This window comes from Mauremys reevesii, linkage group 17, assembly GCF_016161935.1.
Source record: "Mauremys reevesii isolate NIE-2019 linkage group 17, ASM1616193v1, whole genome shotgun sequence".
Taxonomy (NCBI): domain Eukaryota; kingdom Metazoa; phylum Chordata; order Testudines; family Geoemydidae; genus Mauremys; species Mauremys reevesii.
In genome coordinates this window covers 5,201,736-5,221,756 of record NC_052639.1, presented here as the reverse complement: position 1 = coordinate 5,221,756, position 20,021 = coordinate 5,201,736, and the positions used below count along the sequence as shown (strand labels likewise).

General features: G+C 68.0%; 1 protein-coding gene across 5 annotated transcripts in view; it reads right to left on the bottom strand.

The window, feature by feature from the left end:
- The window catches only part of ITGA2B (integrin subunit alpha 2b), a 49,954-nt gene that overhangs the window by 17,158 nt on the left and 12,775 nt on the right, over positions 1 to 20,021 (bottom strand). Inside the window, exons 5-27 of one of the 5 annotated variants that reach the window (XR_005589301.1) lie at positions 19,278 to 19,327; positions 18,002 to 18,047; positions 17,462 to 17,587; positions 16,556 to 16,603; positions 15,819 to 15,862; positions 15,155 to 15,214; positions 14,581 to 14,633; positions 13,593 to 13,804; positions 12,841 to 13,014; positions 11,687 to 11,732; positions 11,059 to 11,157; positions 10,867 to 10,922; positions 9,114 to 9,265; positions 8,213 to 8,338; positions 7,465 to 7,532; positions 7,006 to 7,153; positions 6,437 to 6,529; positions 5,184 to 5,263; positions 4,630 to 4,710; positions 4,213 to 4,318; positions 2,945 to 3,097; positions 1,865 to 1,993; positions 269 to 374 (exon numbers count right to left, since the gene is read on the bottom strand). Coding sequence is in view for 3 of the 5 variants with exons in the window: in XM_039504276.1 (XP_039360210.1) it covers positions 149 to 382; positions 1,865 to 1,993; positions 2,945 to 3,097; positions 4,213 to 4,318; positions 4,630 to 4,710; positions 5,184 to 5,263; positions 6,437 to 6,529; positions 7,006 to 7,153; positions 7,465 to 7,532; positions 8,213 to 8,338; positions 9,114 to 9,265; positions 10,867 to 10,922; positions 11,059 to 11,157; positions 11,687 to 11,732; positions 12,841 to 13,014; positions 13,593 to 13,804; positions 14,581 to 14,633; positions 15,155 to 15,214; positions 15,819 to 15,862; positions 16,556 to 16,603; positions 17,462 to 17,587; positions 18,002 to 18,047; positions 19,278 to 19,327 (2,384 nt within the window). In the remaining 2 variants the exon portion in view is untranslated. Of the gene's footprint in view, positions 1 to 148; positions 383 to 1,864; positions 1,994 to 2,944; positions 3,098 to 4,212; positions 4,319 to 4,629; positions 4,711 to 5,183; positions 5,264 to 6,436; positions 6,530 to 7,005; positions 7,154 to 7,464; positions 7,533 to 8,212; positions 8,339 to 9,113; positions 9,266 to 10,866; positions 10,923 to 11,058; positions 11,158 to 11,686; positions 11,733 to 12,840; positions 13,015 to 13,592; positions 13,805 to 14,580; positions 14,634 to 15,154; positions 15,215 to 15,818; positions 15,863 to 16,555; positions 16,604 to 17,461; positions 17,588 to 18,001; positions 18,048 to 19,277; positions 19,328 to 20,021 lie in introns of all 5 variants that reach the window. The other 4 variants (XR_005589300.1, XM_039504276.1, XM_039504277.1 and 1 more) reach the window with 4 other exon arrangements.

Below are 20,021 nucleotides of genomic sequence, written 5' to 3'. Positions count from 1 at the left end.
TCCTCCAGGGCTCCAGGCTCCATCCGGCCTCCCGGGCTTTTCCTAGAGCTTCCCAGAGCAGGGAGCCTGCCAGCCCTGAGTGGCCGGGCACCCGCCAGAGCTCCGGGGGCTGGAGGCTCCCTGCGTGGAGGTGTGGACCTGGAAATACCGGCAGGTTTCCAAGGGACTCTCGCCTTGGCCTGGTCAAATCTGCACCAGGGTCGACAAAACCTGTCACGTCAGCGAACGGGCGAGTGGCTGGGAAAATCCTGACCGGCCGCGTCCCCACCTTCCTGACGCTCTGCATCCACAGGACGGAGTGGACAGTCACCATGGCCCGCTGGTCCCTCTCCAGCATCTCCACCTTGCACAGCACGGCCACACAGGCCTGGCTGCTGCAGTTCTGCCACAAGACAGAGTGAGTCACCCCCTGCCCCCACGACACCTGCAGGGTTTGGATCCAGAGCCTGGGGATGGGGGTTAATTTGTCCCCATGTGATGTTACTGACCTAATCTGGGACCGTAGAAATTATTGTTGCAACCACTGTTATATATTTGCACCAAATATTGTGCCAAGGTTGTCATGTCAGGTGTCTGTGGAAAGGTTCTGCTTTGCTGTCTGGATGCATCATTTGTGTAGCTGAAGTTATGACTATTGGCTCTGTACTTGTACCTCACTGTGTTTTGATTCTCAAGTAGCCTTAGTAAAGCATTTGGTCAGCTTTGTGAGAAAGGAATTTGCAAGTTAAGTGCCCAGTCAAGAAACACTTAACTGACAATAGACCTTGGGAGACTCAGTTCACATAAGAAGTCTTCCTGGGGACGTTCAAGACAGCGTGTAGGCAATGGCTGTCACCTGTAAAGCACTGAGTCATGCATGGACATGTGACTTGCCCATGTGACTCCAAACTCCATTTTGCTGTACTTTCCCACAGTAAGAACAAAGAGACGTTCTTACTAAAAAGGCCTCATCTCCATCTCATCTTCAATCCTGCCTCTAACCTCTGGAGGGACTTTGCTACAAACTGAAGCTCTGAACAAAGGACCGAATGACCCATCCCAGCGGGGGATGTTCCAGAGACTTGATTTAAACCTGCAGTTTACTCCATCACTGCTACAAGCCTGAACCAAGAACTTTGCCAGTACTGGATGTAATTGATTCCATTTAACCAATTCTAGCTCTCATCTCTGTCTTTTTCTTTTTATGAATAAACCTTTAGACTTTAGATTCTAAAGAATTGGCACCAGCGTGATTTGTGGGTAAGATCTGACTTGTAGATTGACCTGGGTCTGGGGCTTGGTCCTTTGGGATCGGGAGAACCTTTTTTCTTTTACTGGGGTGTTGGTTTTCATAACCATTCGTCTCCATAACGAGTGGCGCTGGTGGTGATACTGGGAAACTGGAGTGTCTAAGGGAATTGCTTGTGTGACTTGTGGTGTGTAGCCAGTGGGGTAAAACCACAGTCCTCTCTGCCTGGCTGGTTTGCTTTGCCTTGGGCTGGAACTGCCCTGCTTGAAGCAATTGGCACTCACAGTTGGGTCCCACCAGAACCACCCAGCTCCAGAGCAGATGGGGGGCAGGGCAGGAGGGAAGGAAGATGCCGGCCCAGCGGGTGTGTGGCCGCTCGGGGAGCAGGCACGGAGCTGTCTCCCTTGACAGCGCAGTCCATACTGCCCACAGAGTCTGCCTGGTCTCCCAGCCATGCCCTGCTGCAGGCCCTAAACTGCTATCTGACCTAGATCCCTCCCCACCCCCCCTTTGCAGCCACCCTGTGTGTGTAAAGCCCTCGGGACACTGCCTTCCCCTCACCAGGGGCTCTCTGCTCCCCCCAGATTGTCTCTGCACAGTGCTGGGTCTCCTGGCAGACACCCCCCTTCTCCTTACCACCAGGGTGGGCTCCCTGAGAGTGCCTGGGCCTGCCTCGGCCTTGTCCGCCTCCCGTCGCTCCCGCCTGTGGACCAGCTGGTAGCTCATGTTGTGGCCAGGGGAGGCCGTTGGTTTCTGGCCCTCCAGCTGGAACAAGAGGGGACAGGCCTCATCTCCACATCCCAGTGCCACAGGGCTGGGCCCTATGGACCAGCCTCCGTACCAAACCAGCTCTGGGATTTCTCAGTCCCCCTCGGCCCCTCCACACCAGCCCAGCACTCCCGGCAGCCTGGGCAGACCCCCCAGACGCTGCCCAGTGGAACCAGTTCTTGGGGAGCTTTGATATTTGGAAATTTCCTTCAAACTGGAAATTGCAAACGAGTTCGCTTAGGAAACACCAGCCCTGGGTTTCCAGGCCAGACTCTGCTCCCAGGGCCCCGCAGCTCGGGACTAAAACTGATGGGAAGGGATCACAGCTGCTGTTCAGTGGTGAGCAGCAGGGAAAGTAAGAAGACTCATGGCCATCTATGTCTGTCAGCAGCTGGCACGCGGACTGCCCCAGGGCTGGGGACCCCACGGCTCCCCTAGAGCTGCAAGCCTGGACTCCCAACCGACCCGCCGGGAAACCGCCTGCTTTCTGTGGAAATGCAGCCTCCAACTAAACTCTGCTTCCTCGGAAACCTCCGACCGGCTCCACCCAGGGCTCCCGCCCTGCAGCTTGGTGGAGCTGGGCCGGCTCTGCTCCCAGCACAACTGCACATGGACAGTGCAGCCCCACAGGCTGGCAGCTGGCTGGGACAGCGGGACTGGAGCCGCTTTGCCTGCCGGCACCTGGGAAGATCCCACATCAGAGCCTGGCAGGTGCACTCCGACCACATGCTCCATCTCACCCGTCACCCCCTCCCTTTGGGCCCCATGCAGCCTGCGCTGCCCCCAGCTCCCATCCACTCTGGCTCATGGAGGGACAGGTGCCTGGCAGCAGAGCTGGGATGGTGACGAGGGGCCTTTCTGCTAGTGCTGGAGCTGGCAGAGCAGGGGCTCACGGCCTGGTAGCAGCCGCCCCACCCCCCTGCCGGTGCTGCAGATCCCCGCTCCTACCCCCAGAGGGTTGAGCCCCGTGGGGCTGGAGCAGTTGATCCTCCCCTCTGTGCTGAGCTCCATCATGTACAGCAAGAAGTCGCCCTGGAACTGGTTCGGGAACTCCACCCGCAGCTCCGCTTGGCTCACGGTGCCAGGGCCCTGGTTGTGCAGCTTGGGGAGGAGAGGAGAGGAGAGGGGAGTAATGCTGGGTGGGGAGAGGGGCGCCGCGCTGGAGGGAGGCAGCGGGAGGAAGGGGGGAGACAGGAGTTGCGGGGTTGCCTCCTGGTTCTCTAACAGGCTCGGTCCCCACCAGAGTTAGGGGGCATCTACACTGTAAACCAGCCCTGGCAGCGAGTCTCAGGCTCTCGCTGGGGGGCTACATGTAATCGCTCCTCATACAGACGCTGCTCCAGACCCCTAATCGTTTCCGTTGCCCTCGTCTGAACCGTGTCCAATTCCAATATTTTTTTTTGAGATGGGGTGACCACATCTGCACGCCGTGGTCCAGGTGTGGGCGTCCCATGGATTTCTATCGAGGCAATAGGACATAGATCCTAATAAGAGAATGTGCAGGGTGGGGTCATTAACCTGCTAGCAAGGGGAGCCAGCTTATCAGCTGGGGGCTGTTAACCGGGAGGAGGAAGCGGGGATCTGGAAACCCAGAGTCCCAGCGAGGTGACTCCTCCCTCCCCCCCTCACCTGAGCCTAGGAGGACGCCGACGCTTGGGAAAAGCCTGATGGGGCTGGGACGTGACACTGTAAATAAAGTGCTGGGGGGTGGGACGGGACTGGACATACAGGTGATGGGGGCGGCTTGCAACAGGGCAGCCAGGGGGAGGGGGCGCGCCTGGGCCAGCTCCCCAGCACTGGCAGTGCCGAATGGAGCACGTGAGGGCAGTATGGAACAGAGTGCGTGTGTGGGGGGTGTACCTGCGTGTGCATGCACATGTGTGGGTGGACACGTGTTTGTGTACCAGCATGTATGGGTGTGGGTGTACCAGCATGTGTGCATGCGGGGAGGGGAAGTGTACCAGCATCCACAGGTGTGTGTGTACCAGTGCACATGTGTGGGGATCCACACGTGTCAGTGTACAGTGGGTGGGCATGGGGCTACATGTGTGTGTGGATGTGTACCTGTGTGTGTGTGTGACCGTACCAGCGCGTGTGCGGGGGGCGTTGCTGCGAAACATCTGGCAGCGGGGGCAGGACTAGGGGGCCCATTGCCCGGCTCCGGGTGAGGGAAGGAGGCCAAGCCCGCCCTGTGGCCCCGTGCACTGGGGCTGTACCTGATAGACGTGCTCCACCTTGGGCCCGTGGTCCTCCAGCCGGCGGCTGCCCTCCGCCAGTTCCCAGCCCGCCAGTGGCAGCACCACGGTGGCTGGCAGCGAATTCCTGTGGGAGCCAAGGCGAGCAGGCTGAGGGCTCCCACTTTCGAGTGCAGGGTCCGGCTGGCCCCAGGCTCTGCAGGGCTCGCGGAGCAGAGGGAGGCCACATGGTGCTAACCCCGGCCCTGCCAGAGGTGCAGTTGGAGGCACGAGGTGGCATTGAGCGGTGCGACTGGGCACTGAGCCAGTACCAGCCCAGGCAATCTCAGCCACGGCCGCTGCCCGACCCCACCCCGCTCTGGATCCCAGCCGTGCCAGGGACCCCCCCCAAGGCACCAGGCCCACTCTGCTGATCCCCCGAGCCCACGGCCCCCTCACCCTCGCAGGTCCAGCAGCGCGGCGGCCTTGATGGGGATCTGCACCCGCTCCATGTTGCTGTGGGGGCTGTGGCTATTCTTGCTGCGGCCAAAGGGGAAAAGCCAGGTCAACCGCAGCGCCCGGCAGGGCCCTGCTGGGACAGAGCCGGGCAGAGGCGACTGGAGTGAGGGGCTACAGCAGGGGATGGGGACTCCTGGATCCGATTCCTGGCCTGGGAGGGAACACGGGCTAGTGGCTAGAGCTGGGAACTGGGCCCCAGGACTCCTGGGTCCCATTCCTGCTTCCACTCCTGTGCAACCTGGGGCTGCCCGTTCCCGGAAAGGCTAATTTGGTAACATTCCCAAAGCGCTTTGAGATCCCTGGGCCTTCCCCACTGCTCTGGGCTGGGGCAGGCCGGCAGCGGGGCGGGCCCTGGGGCCCTGCCGGGGCTCTGCCCCAGAGTGACCAATGGGTGGGGTGAAAGGAGCGTCCCAGGCCGGCCAGCAGGGCCCGGGGGTGGCTCAGGGAGCCGGGCACTCAAGACTGCTATGGGGGGGAGGGGGCACCTCCATCACCTCCACAGCTGCAGCTGGAACTCGATGGTGTCGCCGGCGTCCTCCAGGTTACTGACGCTGAGCGCCATGTCCACAGCGATCTGCAGGGAGAGGGGAGCTGGTGTCTGCACGGCCAGAGAGCATGAGCAGGGCTCCTCGGCCGGGGGCACGGGCAGGGCTCCTCGGCCAGGGGCACGGGCAGGGCTTCTCGGCCAGGGGGCACGGGCAGGGCTCCTCGGCCAGAGAGCATGAGCAGGGCTCCTCGGCCGGGGGCACGGGCAGGGCTCCTCGGCCAGGGGCACGGGCAGGGCTCCTCGGCCGGGGGGCACGGGCAGGGCTCCTCGGCCGGGGGGCACGGGCAGGGCTCCCCGGCCGGGGGGCACGGGCGGGGCTCCCCGGCCGGGGGGCACGGGCAGGGCTCCCCGGCCGCGGGCCCGGGCTGGGGTCCCCGGCCTGGGGCACGGGCAGGGCTCCTCGGCCAGGGGGCACGGGCAGGGCTCCTCGGCCGGGGGCACGGGCAGGGCTCCTCGGCCGGGGGCACGGGCAGGGCTCCTCGGCCGGGGCACGGGCAGGGCTCCCGGCCGGGGGCAGGGGCAGGGCTCCTCGGCCGGGGGCACGGGCAGGGCTCCTCGGCCAGGGGCACGGCAGGGCTCCCGGCCGGGGCACGGGCAGGGCTCCTCGGCCAGAGGGCACGGGCAGGGCCTCGGCCGGGGGCACGGGCAGGGCTCCTCGGCCGGGGGCACGGGCTCCCGCCGGGGCACGGGCAGGGCTCCCGGCCGGGGGCACGGGCAGGGCTCGGCCGGGGGCACGGGCAGGGCTCTCGCACGGAGGGCACGGGCAGGGCTCCTCGGCCGGGGGCACGGGCAGGGCCTCGGCCGGGGCACGGGCAGGGCTCCCGGCCGGGGCACGGGCAGGGCTCTCGGCCGGGGCACGGGCAGGGCTCCCCGGCCGGGGGGCACGGGCAGGGCTCCCCGGCCGGGGGCACGGGCAGGGCTCCTCGGCCGGGGGCACGGGCAGGGCTCCTCGGCCAGGGGCACGGGCAGGGCTCCCCGGCCAGGAGCACGGGCAGGGCTCCTCGGCCAGGGGCACGGGCAAATCCCCATCCCAGCTCCGGGCACCACCAGGCTGGGGTACTTCCATCACCAACGGACAGTGCGAAGCGCCCAGGAGCTGGTGAGTGTGGGCGTGTCCTGCCAGGGGCCCATCACCCACGGGAAGGGCAGCTCAGAGGCACCAGTGATGGGTGGCGCATGGCGGGGAGGAAAGGCCCCTACCTTGGTCCCACTCTTCATGGGGTTCCCCAGCTCGCAGATCACCACACGTGTCTCGTTCTCCTTCTTGAGGTTACAGATCAGCTTCTCCAGCCCCTACGGCCAGGGTACAGAGGCAGGGGGTTACCACGGGGGCAGCAGGGAGTGGCTGGGGGCAGGAGACTGAGGACTTTCACTGTGGGGGGAGGTGGGGGCTGGACGGGGCCCGGACACACCTGCATGGGAGCTCCCCATCCCAGACCCGCTCTGAACCAAAATGAGTGCAGCATTCACTGCAGGATAACAACCTCCCACTGCAGCCAGCTAAGGGAGTGACCCCGTGGCAGAGGGCAAGGCTGTAGGTCCAGGGTTCAAACCCCATTGACGGCACAGGGCAGACAATGCAATGGCAGAGCCATGGAGACCACAGAGGGTGTGACTGCAACTGCAGCAGGGTGTCACCTGGCACCCCATGGAGAGCTCTGGGGTGGCCCCCTTCCACCTGCTGGGGGAGGGGACCCCTTTACCCAGTGATTCCCTGCAGCGGGGGAAAGGTGCCAGCACCGCAGTGCCCTCTGGGAGCCCACCCGTACCTGGAGGTTGCTGGTGGCTTTCTGATAGTGGGCGTCGCGTGGCAGCTGCAGCCGCAGCTCGGCCTCGAAGGCGCCTTCGCCCGCGTTGGTGGCATCAGCCAGGATATGAACCACGTTCTCAGCCCCGATGAACAGCTGGGCCACGGGCCTGAGAGATGGAGGGAAGGAGCCTGAGCCCTGGCCCGACCCAGAGGAATCCAGGGCTTGGCCAATAGGAGCCACCTACGCTGTGTCGGCCAGTGGGAGCTGACCGAAAGTGGACCACAGCCAATGGGGAACAAGCCCTTGCGAGCCCTAGGGATCAGCAGGGCAGCTCGGTCCATCAGTCCCGTGTCCTGCCAGCACCAGCCGAATCCCCCCATGCACTGAATGCTGCAGCACGGCAGGGAAGGAAATTCCTTCCTGACCCCCGCCCAGCGGCCTGAGGATGGACCTGGCTTCAGCTCAATCGGTGCTTACGTGCGGGCGGCAAGGCGCAGCTCTGGGACGCAGACGTTGTCCTCGCCGCAGTCCAGCACGATTCGTGTCTGGGGCCAGGCAGAACACAAAGCAAGAGCAGTTCTTCAGCCTCACCGCCAGCGAGGCCACAGGGCCCCAGCCCTGGCACCGCTCTGCCCCGGAGAGCCCAGCGGGAAGAGGAGAGGCTGAGGCCAGGGCGGGACTGAGGGGCACCAGCAGAGCTGGGGGAAAGGCTAGGACTGGGACAGCAGGGGCTGCGGGTCGGGCTCATGGGGGAGCCGAGGGCGGGGAGAGCAGGGGCTGCGGGTCGGGCTCATGGGGGAGCCGAGGGCGGGGAGAGCAGGGGCTGCGGGTCGGGCTCATGGGGGAGCCGAGGGCGGGGAGAGCAGGGGCTGCGGGTCGGGCTCATGGGGGAGCCGAGGCGGGAGAGCAGGGGCTGCGGGTCGGGCTCATGGGGAGCCGAGGCGGGGCAGCAGGGGCTGCGGGTCGGGCTCATGGGGGAGCCGAGGGCGGGGACAGCAGGGGCTGCGGGTCGGGCTCATGGGGGAGCCGAGGGCGGGGGCAGCAGGGGCTGCGGGTCGGGCTCATGGGGGAGCCGAGGGCGGGGACAGCAGGGGCTGCGGGTCGGGCTCATGGGGGAGCCGAGGGCGGGGACAGCAGGGGCTGCGGGTCGGGCTCATGGGGGGAGCCGAGGGCGGGGATAGTCGGGGGCTGCGGGTCGGGGTTGAGGGGCATTGGGCTGGCACACCTGCTCCTGAACCACCGTCTGCCCATAGAGCACCAGTCCCAGCTCCTCGGTGCCCAGCCCAGCTGCCAGGGTCAGCGCCAGGCTCACAACGATGGGGCTCAGCTTGTCCTTGAAATCAGCCTCGTCCTGGGGTGGAGGGGAGAGGAGCTTGCTGAGGCCGGGCTGGGTGCCCCCCACCCCCTGCAGGTCTCAGCCCAGGCACACTGTGAACCCTTCCCACTAGGACCAAGGGCGGCTGCCCTGGCCCCCTGAGCCCGCGGGACAGAGACGTGACCAAATGGGAATTTTTGGTAATATTTCTGTCCCCCCGACACGTGCCTCGGTTTCCCCTGTAGGCTATGGAGTGCCTGGGGGGAGCAGGTGTATGATGCTCTCAGAGCAAACAGCCGTAGGGGGCGTCACCCCACCCAGCTGGAGCGAAGAGTCGCTAAGGAGCTGGTTGAGACGGACCCGGATCTGCACGGGGGTCAGCGGGCCAGTGCCCGTGGCCGTGGGGCAGAGCCCAGGCTGGGGCTGGGGCTGGAGCTGAAGGGGCCGGGTGTGCAGGTGAGAGTTGGAGCCCACCAAGTGGTCGCTGCTGGTGCCGTGCTCTGGGACAACCCACCCAGCCAAGGGGTGCCCGGCCCTGGGGTGTCCCAGGCGGGGCCTAGGCGACCAATCAGCCTGATGGGCCCGTAACCCCCGCTGGGGCGCGCTGGCCGCATCGCTGCCAGGAGCCCGGCTCAGCCGGACCCGCGGGCACAACTTGGGGTTGCAGGAGGCTGGGCCCAGGGGCTCAGTGGCCAAGGCCGAGCGGGACCAGGGGCTGGCACCTAAAGGGGGGTTGTGAGAGCTGGGATGTGGCTCGGCCAGGAGCCACCCTGGGGTGCCTGGAGCAGCCCCTGCCCTGAGCCCCCCGTACCCGCAGGTAGGCTGTGAGATTCTGGCAAGCGAGTGGCACCGCCCTTGATAGCTGCAGCTCCAGTCTCCGGTCTGCCTGGTGCGTCTGCAGCTCCCAGACCCTTCGCCCCGACTTGGGCTTCAGCCGGTCCAGCTGCAGGTCGGCGGCCAGCCCTGGGGAGCAGAGGGTCAGCGGGGGAGGGGAGGCCGCAGTGCCCCCCGTCACCAAGCTGCCAGTGCCCATGCTGCCCTCTAGATCACGTCCCTGGCACCCATGCCACCGCCCCTGGCTCTGGCCCCCTGGCGGTGCCCGTGCCAACCCATGGCCCCAGCCCCATGCCACCATCCCCGGTGCACACGCTGCCCCTTGGCCCCCAGCCCTGCCGCGACGTGGCGCTCCACGGTTTATGGCAATCTGCTTCTGCGCGTGAACCTGAGCTCACTGGACCATGCGTCACGCACAGGGTCCCTTGTCCGGTCTCATGACTGAGCGTGCTCAGCCCAGGTCTATGAATGGCTCACTGCCCATTTCTAGCTTCACATACAAGAATGTTCCTCGGAGGCGCTATTGGCATCTCCATGGCTCCCAGCGACTAGGCCAACTGGCTGTAAGTGGGTTATTTACCTTCACCCCGGGGGGACGGGGCCCAGGGCTCTCACAGGACATGTGACCATGTCACTGGATAATAAAATCCATCTTAACTCTGGTACTTTTTCATGGGGGGGGGGGACCCAGAGAGACAGAGGGTTCCCGCCTTGTGCCAAAGCTATAACAGGGGGCGGACAGGACAAAGGGGGCTGCTAGTCATGAGAAATCCCCTGCGGACCCCTGAGCTGGAGCTAACGAGGACTGTCCCGGGGAAAGGATCGGGCCCAGGCCAGGAAGGAGTCTAGTCTGTGAAAGAAGCTCATTGGCACATCTCTGAGGGTGAGATTTACCTGAACTCAGTTTCTTAGTGTATTCGGCTGAGACGTGCGTGTTTTTGCTTTATTTTGCTTGGTGACTTACTTTGTTCTGTCTGTTATTACTTGAAACCACTTAAATCCCACTGTCTGTATTTAATTAAATCACATTTGCTTATTAATAACCCCAGAGTCAGTGATTAACATTGGGGGAGCAAAGAGCTGGGCACCTCCCTCGCTCAGTGTCGGGGGGGGACAATTTATGAGTTTGCCCCGTACAGAGCAGAACGGATTTCTCTGGGGAACGGGGTGTCTGGGTGCTGGAGAGAAGTAACTGCAGAGCCGTTGGTGGTTACAGGCTGCAGCTTTGGGAGCGGGACCAGACCCTGGCTCTGGCTGGCAGCAGCCTGGCCTGTCTGGCTCAGCGAGACAAGGGCCTGGCGGCCCAGGCTGGCAGGGAAAACGGGCTCAGGGAATTTCAGCACGTCAGGTGACAGGCCCAGGGGGATCTCTGTGACCGAGCCCGTCACAATGGCCCCCCGGCTCCTGGCTGTACCGACCCCGGCCTCCATCCCCGGCTCCTGGCCACGCCGCCCCAGCCTCCATCCCCTCCCCGGCTCCTGGCCCATCCCCGGCTCCTGGCCACGCCACCCGGCCTCCATCCTCCCCCGGCTCCTGGCCACGCCGCCTCGGCCTCCATCCCCGGCTCCTGGCCACGCCGCCCCAGCCTCCATCCCCGCCCCCGACTCCTGGCCACGCTGCCCCGGCCTCCATCCCCACCCCCGGCTCCTGGCTGTACCCACCCGGCCTCCATCCCCGCCCCGACTCCTGGCCACACTGGCCCCCGCACTGGCCCCCGCACTGTCACTCACTCATGCTCTCCGGGAGGCTCTTCCCCCTGATGCGCACGCACAGCTGGACGGGGAAGCTGCGGGGGGACGACAGGCTGGTGAGGGCTTTGCCTGGCATTTGTGGGGGGAAGGAGCCAGCAGCTCCTGGTCCCTTAGCTGCCCCTCTCCAGCCCTGCATCCACCCAGAACACGCCCCCCGTCCCCTTTGCTCACCAGCTGACAGGGCTCCTGTCGACAGTGCAGGTCTTCTCCTCGGGGTTCAGCACATCTGGCACTAACAGCTGGCTACTGGCCACCACCACGGGCTGGGCTCTGTGGGCACCATCAAGCCAGTCAAAGCCAGGGGACCGGCGCTGGCTCTGTCATATCAGGGCCAGCAGGCAGGGAGGGGGCAACGCCATCCCTGGGGCAAGCAAGAGGGACGCCTGGGATCAGAGCTGGGCCCAGCCCAGCCGCGAGGAGCAACAACCCCAGGGCCTGAAGTCTGCGCAGTCGGAGAAGCTCCGTGGGCCGGGCCGGCAGCAGCAGCAGGCTGTTATCCCCAGGGCAGGGGCGGCTGGCAGGGAGGAGGGGCTGGGTCTGTGCCAGCCACCGCCCCACAGCTGGGAACCCAGGCACTGGGGGAGGTGTTATGCAATGGGGGGGGGCTGCTTGGTGCCAGGGCAGGGTCTGTGCTGGGCACCAGGCTACAGACCCCTCCCAGACCCAACCAGGGCTCCGGGCCCCGATCCTGGGGGCAGCAGCCCCTACTGACTTCAGCTGCTGGCTCTGGGTGCAGCTGGTGCACAGGGCCCCTGGGTACTCACCCCCCTCCCCCGCCCAGCCAGCCATGGGCACCCACCTGTACACGGCCACCTTGCTGGCGCCGAACGCCCCAACCAGCACATCTGGGGACACAAGCAGGCGTCACGGGGCGGCCACAGGATCCTGCCAGCTCAGCTGTGTGGCAAAGCTGCCAGCAGGAGCCGGGGCGGGGAGCCAGGGCTCCAGGGCCCAGAGAGCCGCACCCTGCTAGGGAGGGTGTTCAGCATTTCTCAGGGGACGGCACCCAGCACGGGGTGACCCAGGAGGAGCGGGCAGTGGCCGACACGGGACGGGAGCCCAGGGGGCAGCAGCCGGCATGGCAGGGGGGGCCCAGGGGGCAGCGCCCAGCACGGGAGGGGGAGGGGCGCAGAGGCCGGGGGGCGGCGCCCGGCACGGGAGGGGGGAGGGGCGCAGAGGCCGGGGGGCGGCGCCCGGCACGGAGGGAGGGCGCAGAAGCCGGGGCGGTGCCAGGCACGGGAGGAGGGCGCAGAAGGCCGGGGGCGGTGCCCGGCACGGGAGGGGGAGGGACGCAGAGGCCGGGGCGGCGCCCGGCACGGAGGAAGGGCGCAGAGGCCGGGGGCGGCGCCCGGCACGGGAGGAGGGGCACAGAGGCCAGGGGCGGCGCCCGGCCCGGGAGGGGGGCGGGGCGCAGAGGCCGGGGGGCGGCGCCCAGCACGGGAGGAGGGGCCGGGGGCCCAGGGGCAGCGCCCGGCACGGGAGGGAGGGGCCGGGGGCCCAGGGGCAGCGCCCGGCACGGGAGGAGGGGCCGGGGCCCAGGGGCGGCGCCCGGCACGGGAGGGGGAGGGGTCGGGGGGGCCCAGGGGGTGGCGCCCGGCACGGGAGGGGGAGGGGCCGGGGGGGCCCAGGGGGCGGTGCCCGGCACGGGAGGGGGGGCAGAGGCAGGGGCGGTGCCCGGCACGGGAGGAGGGCGCAGGGGCCCAGGGGCGGCGCCCGGCACGGGAGGAGGGGCCGGGGGGCCCAGGGGGCGGCGCCCGGCACGGGAGGGGGAGGGGCCGGGGGGGCCCAGGGGGCGGCGCCCGGCACGGGAGGGGAGTCCGGGGGGAGGTGGAGGCTGAACCCTCTTCCCCACACACTTCTCTCCCTCCCCAAAGGGTCTGGGCCACAGGCCCTGGCCAGCTCCAGGCCGGTGACCCCGTGGGCCGGGGCTGGGGGCCGGGGGGGCGGCCGTACCTGGGTACCCGTTGGCGTCGATGTCGGTGGCGCCGCGCACGGAGAAGCCGAAGGCAGCCCGGCCGGGGAAGGGGCTCTCCAGCACCTGCGAGGCCGGCGTGCGGAGCCCCTCGCTGAACCCCCTGAAGATGAGCACACGGCCGCTCCCGGCGAACGGAGCCCCCACCGCCACGTCTGAGGGGACAGGACAGCCGGCCCCGGCCAGAGCAGCTGAGCCCCGAGCACAGCTGCCTCAGGCACCAGTCGCTCCTCATCCCCGGGGGCAGCGACAGGCCCCAGACTAGAAGGGGACCCAGGGCTCGGGGGGCAGCGTGGGGGCTGGGAGCCAGGCTTCGATCCCCGGCTCTGGGAGAGGAGTTGGGACTAGTGGTTAGAGTTGAGCGGGGCGGGGGGCTGAGAGTCAGGACTGTTCCTGGCTCTGCTACTGTGTGTGGCTACGAGCGACTCGTCGCTTGGCCTCCGGTTCCCCAGCTATAGAGCAGGACTCAGCTCTTCCGCCCTGCGAGCACTTTGAGACCTGGGGCTCGGCCAGCCAGGGCTGCCTCCCAGCCTGCCAGTGACTGTCCCGCGGAGGCTGCTGGGTCATTGCCCTGCTCCCTGCCCCTGGGCACCCCCCACCACTGGGGCACAGCTCCCCCCTGGGCTCAGTCTGGTGCTGATGGGCACCCCAGGTGCCCTGCCCCAGACCCAGCCAGCCTCATACCCCAAAGCCCCCTGCCCTGAGCACCAGCAGACTGACGCCCGGGTGTTACCGACGTAGCCGTCCTGGTCCAGGTCCCCCGCCGGGGCGATGGCTGTGCCGAAGCGGCCGAAGACCTCGGTGCCGGTCATGGTCTGCGTGGGCTGCCGGTAGGGGTGGGGGCCCCGGCGCTGCAGGTACAGGTAGACGCGCCCCACCTCGTAGAGCTTGCGGTCGGAGCGGCCCTCCATGTAGAGCGGTGCCCCCACCAAGATGTCGTCCTTCCTGGTGGCAAAGGGGGCAGATGGCGGGGGGGACTCTGGGCTCCCCTCCCCGCCAGGCCGCGGGGGCCGACGGAACGAAAGGAGGATCCCACGGCCGGGGTGTGTCGCCAGCTGGGATGGGAGCAGCCCCCCCGCAGGAGGGACGCGTTGGGCCCCGCGGCTGATGCTCCTGGACACGGACACGCCCTGAGCTCTGTCCGTCCGTCTGTCTGTCCCCAGGCCCCTCGGGGCCCAGGCTCCCCCCGGGCTGACACGGGCCTTGTGCTGGGGGCTGGGGTTCCCCCCTCGGCTCTGCCCACTCCTGCCCCTGCTCGCCCGGCGCCAGGCCCTGCCAGCCGCAGTGCAGGCTGGTGGGCACCAGAGGGCAGCAGAAGCCAACATGGGGGGATGAGGGGAGACAAAGCAGGCTGGTTGGGGAGCCCAGAGCACAGCACCTGCAGGGACCCAGCCCCCTCCTCGGGGCACCGTGACTGCCCCACGGATTCACCAGCTGCACAATCCACACCCAGCATGTCGGTGGGGCCCTGGGAGCTCTGAGCCCCCCGGCCCTTGGCGCTGGAGAGGGCTCTGGCCCCACAGGGCTGTGCCATGCGCATGGGCAAAGCAGAGGCTCCTGGAGGTGATGGAGCCCAGCAGCCCCGGCACCCCCCAGCGTGGGCCCGGCTCTCCCTTGCCCTGCCAGTGCCCAGGATGGGAGGCCTGAGTGAGGAGGCCTCGCCGCCCCCCCAGGCAGTGGTTGGGGGCAGGCTGCCAAGCCAGCGCCAACCTCCTCCTTACCCGTCGCCATTCACATCAGCAACAGCCACCGTGTGACCAAAGTACGACGCCACCTGGAAGACATGGGGTGGGGGGCTGAGGGCAGGGGCCATGCTGGGCTGGCCAATGCCTGTCAACCCCGACCCGCAGCCCCCTGCTCACCCAGCCCTGGGCTCCCCCCAGCTCTGCCAATGCCCCTCACTCCCGACCCGCAGCCCCTGCTAACCTAACCCTGGGGTCCCACCCAGCTCTGCCAGAGCCCCTCACTCCCGACCCGCAGCCCCCTGCTCACCCAGCCCTGGGGTCCCACCCAGCTCTGCCAGAGCCCCTCACTCCCGACCTGCAGCCCCCTGCTAACCTAACCCTGGGCCTCTCTTGCTCAGAGACTGGTAACTAAGGCCAACTTTTCAAAGTGGCCACTGCTTTGGGAGCCCAAGAGTTTGTGGAGCCCAGTGGGAGACCCCTGGGCTGGGAGTGGGGCCCTTTGACGCTGGCTCTCCCTTGGCTGGGGCGGGGGGGAGGTTTGTTGGGGTTTGTGGGGGTTGGGGGATGGGGGTTTAGGGGGGGGCAGGGGGTGGGGGAGGGAGGCAGGTACCTGCTCACTCTGGATGCTCTGTACCAGCACCAGAGACCTCCTAGCGCTGAAGATCTCGACCTGCCGTGGGGAGAAACAAATCAGGCAGGAGAGAGATGGGGGCTGCTCCCCTCCCGCCAGGCGCTGGGGAGATGGGGGCTGCCCCCCTCCCGCCAGGCGCTGCGGAGACGGGGGCCGCTCCCCGCCCGCCAGGCGCTGGGGATATGGGGCTCCGCCCGCCAGGCGCTGGGGCCAGGCGCTGGGGAGACGGGGGCTGCCCCCCTCCCGCCAGGCGCTGGGGAGGTGGGGGCTGCCCCCCGCCCGCCAGGCGCTGGGGAGATGGGGGCTGCCCCCCGCCCGCCAGGCGCTGGGGAGATGGGGGCTGCTCCTGCCGTGTCTCCCTGGGGCCTGTTCCTGGGAGGAGGAGGCGGGAGCCCAGCATAGGGGGTGGCCCATTCAGGTGCTCGGTGTGGAGGGGTCTCTGGGAGCCCCACAGCTGCAGGGAGGATCCTGCTGCCGCCCCACTCACCCCCCCCCCCCACAACCCGGAGCACATGGTGCCACCTGCAGGGCAGGGAGGGAATTACACGCGTGAGAGCAGGGCCCTGAGCACCCATGGCACCTCTGCTCCCCCAGCCGCCCCATGCTCAGCGGCTCGGCCCCCATGGTGCCCCCCAATACTCACCCCCCCCCAGGTGGTTCTCTTGTTGGGGACGCCCACGACATACTCTGTGAAGGAAACACAAGAGGCCCCGTGAGCCCCGGGGGCAGAGGGTGCTGAGCCGCTGGCCAGGGCTGCCCAAAGCCAGGGCAAAGCCCCCGGCCCCCCCGGGGCCCAGTGAGGGACCTGAAGGGGTCAGGCTGGGGGCAGAGGGCACAAGAACAGGTGCTGCCCGTCCCTGGGAAGGGCTGGCACTGGCTGGCTCTGCCAGACCCTGCACCTCTGCCAGGCTCTGCCAACGCAGCGACCAGGGCAGCAGGCAGCCAGGTGCACGGGGTGCTCTGGGCAAGGCTCGGGAGGAGGGTAGAATCGGATACAGCCCCAGGACTGTGCCCGGCTGGAAGGGACAACGGGCAAGCAGGGCTGGCGGGCAGGGACTCTGGGGCGAGCGAGCCGGGGGCAGGGGATTTGGGTGTGGGGGGAGCCCGGGGGGCAGGGGATTGGGGTGTGGGGGGAGCCCGGGGCAGGGATTTGGGTGTGGGGAGCCCGGGGGGCATGGACTTCCTGGCTGCAAGCCATTGCTGAGGGCAGAGGCCCCGTTTGCCCAGGGGTGGCAGCTGGCAAGGAGCCCCTCACCCTCCCTGCTCCCAGCCCTGTGCCCTGGGGACAGGCCACGTCTGCTCGTATTGCTGCCCAGGGAGCCCAGCTGGCAGCCCCACAGCGCTGTGCAGCGTCAGAGGTTCGGGGGGCAAATCCCCTACCTGGCGTGGCAGGGTCCCCATCGAACTCCCCCACGGCCACCGAGTACCCTGCAGAGAGAGGGAGCAGGGTTAACCCTTCGAACGCCCCTGCCCAGGGCAGAACGACCGGCACCCGGGGGAAGGAGATGCCAGTGGCTGGGGGAGGAGGGATGGGGGAGCCAGGACCCCTGGGCTCTCCCCCCGGCTCTGGAGGGGAGTGGGGGCTAATCCTAGAATCTCAGGGCTGGAAGGGACCCCAGGAGGTTCTAGTCCCACCCCCTGCTCAGAGCAGGACCAATCCCCAGACAGATTTTTGCCCCCGATCCCTAAGTGGCCCCTCAAGGACTGAACTCTCACCCCTGGGGTTAGCAGCCAATGCTCAAAGCACTGAGCTCCCCCTCCCCCCACTAGCAGGGGGGGTCACCATGGGCACGGCCGGGGTGGGCGACCCAAGTCTGCTCCTGTTGCTGCCCCTGGAGCCCGCTTGGTAGTGGGGCAGAGCAGGGGGGGGGGACTGGGAACCCGGACTCCTGGGTTCTCTCCCCGGCTCTGGGAGGGGAGTGGGGGCTGGTGGGTTAGAGCAGGGGGGGCTGGGAGCCAGGACTCCTGGGTTCTCTCCCCAGCTCTGGGAGGGGAGTGGGGGCTGGTGGGGCAGAGCAGGGCTGGGGGCTGGGAGCCAGGACTCCTGGGTTCTCTCCCCAGCTCTGGGAGGGGAGTGGGGGCTGGTGGGGCAGAGCGGGGGGTGGCTGGGAGCCAGGACTCCTGGGTTCTCTCCCCGGCTCTGGGAGGGGAGTGGGGCCTGGTGCTTAGACCGGGGGCAGTGAGGACCCTGCCAGGGCCCTGCTGGCACCGGGGACAGTCAGTCTCTCCCGGGCCCAGCCCCGAGGCTGCTGGGGGAGGCAGGTTGCTGGGACAGGCTGCACTCACCTCGGTAGGCGTCATCGTACTCCTCGTACATGTCCTCCGTGACCTGCTCCGGGGCCACGGACCAGAGCAGGGCGCCGGCGTGGGCGTGGGACACCACTGCCGACAGATTGACCGAGTAGATCAGCCCTGGGGGAACAGCCAGGCCGCCCGTGAGGGAGGGTGAGAGAAGGAGGGGGCCCTGCCCAGCATGGCCGTCCTGCACCCCCACCCCACAGCATCCCCTTCGCCTGGGGGTCCCACGAGGGGCGTTTCCCATGTGCCGTGGGCAGGTCCCTGCCTGAGAGGGCTGCTCCAAGCTCGAGGGGTTCGAGCTACAGGCCCGGGGGGGGCAGCCTCTGCCAGCCACGATGGGCCACCACGGACGGGCTGGGCAGGGTCAGTCCAGCCCCCTGGGCACAGGCAGGCGCAGCGCCCCCAGCACAGCGGAGGGGGGAGCCTGGGGGCGTTGCCATGGCGTAGGCGATGGCAGCCATGCCAAGGGGCACTGGGCTCCTCCTCCCCCCACAGTCCCCAGAGCCCCCCAGGAACCAGAGCCCTTACCCACAAAGTAGTATCCTCCCGGGGCACCCAGCACCAGCCTGCCAGCCTGCAAGGGAACAGGACAGGCCTGAGTGAGACACCCCCATGGGCACGCACCCCCCCCCACGGACAGGCCCAACGGGCACGCACCCCATGGGCACCCCCATGGGCACGCACCCCCCCCACGGACAGGCCCACCAGGCACGCACCCCCCGCAACGGGCACCCCCCATGGGCACGCACCCCCCCACGGACAGGCCCAACGGGCACGCACCCCCCCCAACGGGCACCCCCCATGGGCACGCACCCCCCCCATGGGCACGCACCCCCCCATGGACAGGCCCAACGGGCACGCACCCCCCCCATGGGCACCCCCCATGGGCACGCACCCCACGGACAGGCCCAACGGGCACGCACCCCCCCAGGGCACCCCATGGGCACGCACCCCATGGGCACGCACTTCCACGGACAGGCCCAACGGGCACGCACCCCCATGGGCACCCCCATGGGCACGCACCCCACGGACAGGCCCAACGGGCACTTTACGGGCACCCCCATGGGCACCCCCATGGGCACACACCCCACGGACAGGCCCAACGGGCACGCACCCCGCCCCACGGACACGCACCCCACAGACAGGCCCAACGGGCACGCACCCCACGGGCACCCCCATGGGCACGCACCCCCACGGACACGCACCCCCCACAGACAGGCCCAATGGGCACGCACCCCACGGGCACCCCATGGGCACGCACCCCCACGGACAGGCCCAACGGGCACGCACCCTCCACCCCACGGGCACCTCCCATGGGCACGCAACCCCCAACGGGCACCCCATGGGCACGCACCCCCACGGACAGGCCCAACGGGCACGCACCCCCCACCCCACGGGCACCCCCATGGGCACGCACCCCATGGACAGGCCCAATGGGCACGCAAAGCCCCCACGGGCACCCCCATGGGCACGCACCCCACGGACAGGCCCAACGGGCACGCACCCCCACGGGCACCCCTATGGGCACATGTGCACATACCCCATGCACCCCACGGACAGGCCCAACGGGCACGTACAGCCCCCACGGGCACCCCATGGGCTCATGTGCCCCCACGGGCACCCCATAGGCACATGCGCCCCCCCCACAGGCCCCCCCCCCTAGGCACATGCGCCCCCCCACGGGCACCCCCCATGGGCACATGCGCCCCCCCATGCGCACACACACTCATGGGCACCTGTTTCCATGGGCCCTCCCCACCACCATGGAGCTCTGCAGCCCTGGGCGCCCCCGGGCCGTACTCACGTGGGTGACGGTGGCACTGAATCCCACCTGGCAGTACCGCTTGTCGTTGGCTGTGGAGAGGGGCACAAGGCCGCGTTAGTGCCACGCTCCTGGGGCAGGGGGAGCTGGGGGATGTTGGGGGGTCGCCCCTGAGGAGTTTGGCTGTGATCTTCGCTGGGCAGAGCCAGCAACCCGCTCATCCGCCCTGGGCAGCGGGATGCCAGCTGGCGCAGGGAGCTGGCACCGCCGTGTCCATCGTGGGTCAGCGCCCTGCAGGGAGTGAGCTGCTGGGCCCACGGGGCAGCCGGACGCCTGGGCTTGGCCTTCCCGGGGTGAATCTAGGGCCCAAGGCGTTGGCCGAGGTCTCCCTGCGGGGGGCCCCTGGGTGGGGGGCCTGGGAGTGAGCCTGAAATGGAGAACAATGAACGCAGGGGAGGGGAGTGAGGGGCCCCCTCTCCCCCAGGATCCAGCCACCGCTCCTCACGGGTCTCGGGCGAGCTCCCTGGCCTCGGCGCCAGTGAGTGCTGCGAGTGCTAGGCTGGCCCTGGCACTCCGTGCCTCAGTTTCCCCAGCTGTATAAGAGAGTGGGGCTGCCAAGGGGCTGAGGGCTCAGCCGGGAAGGTTGGTGCTGACCCCAGCCACGGGATGGGGGAAGCTGGTGGGAGGGGCGTGAGCACCTGGGCATGGGGGGGCTCTGAGAGTCGGCACGAGAGGAGCAGCAGCATCGGCCTTTGGCCTGGCCCCCGCCCCCCCGGGGCTGAGCAG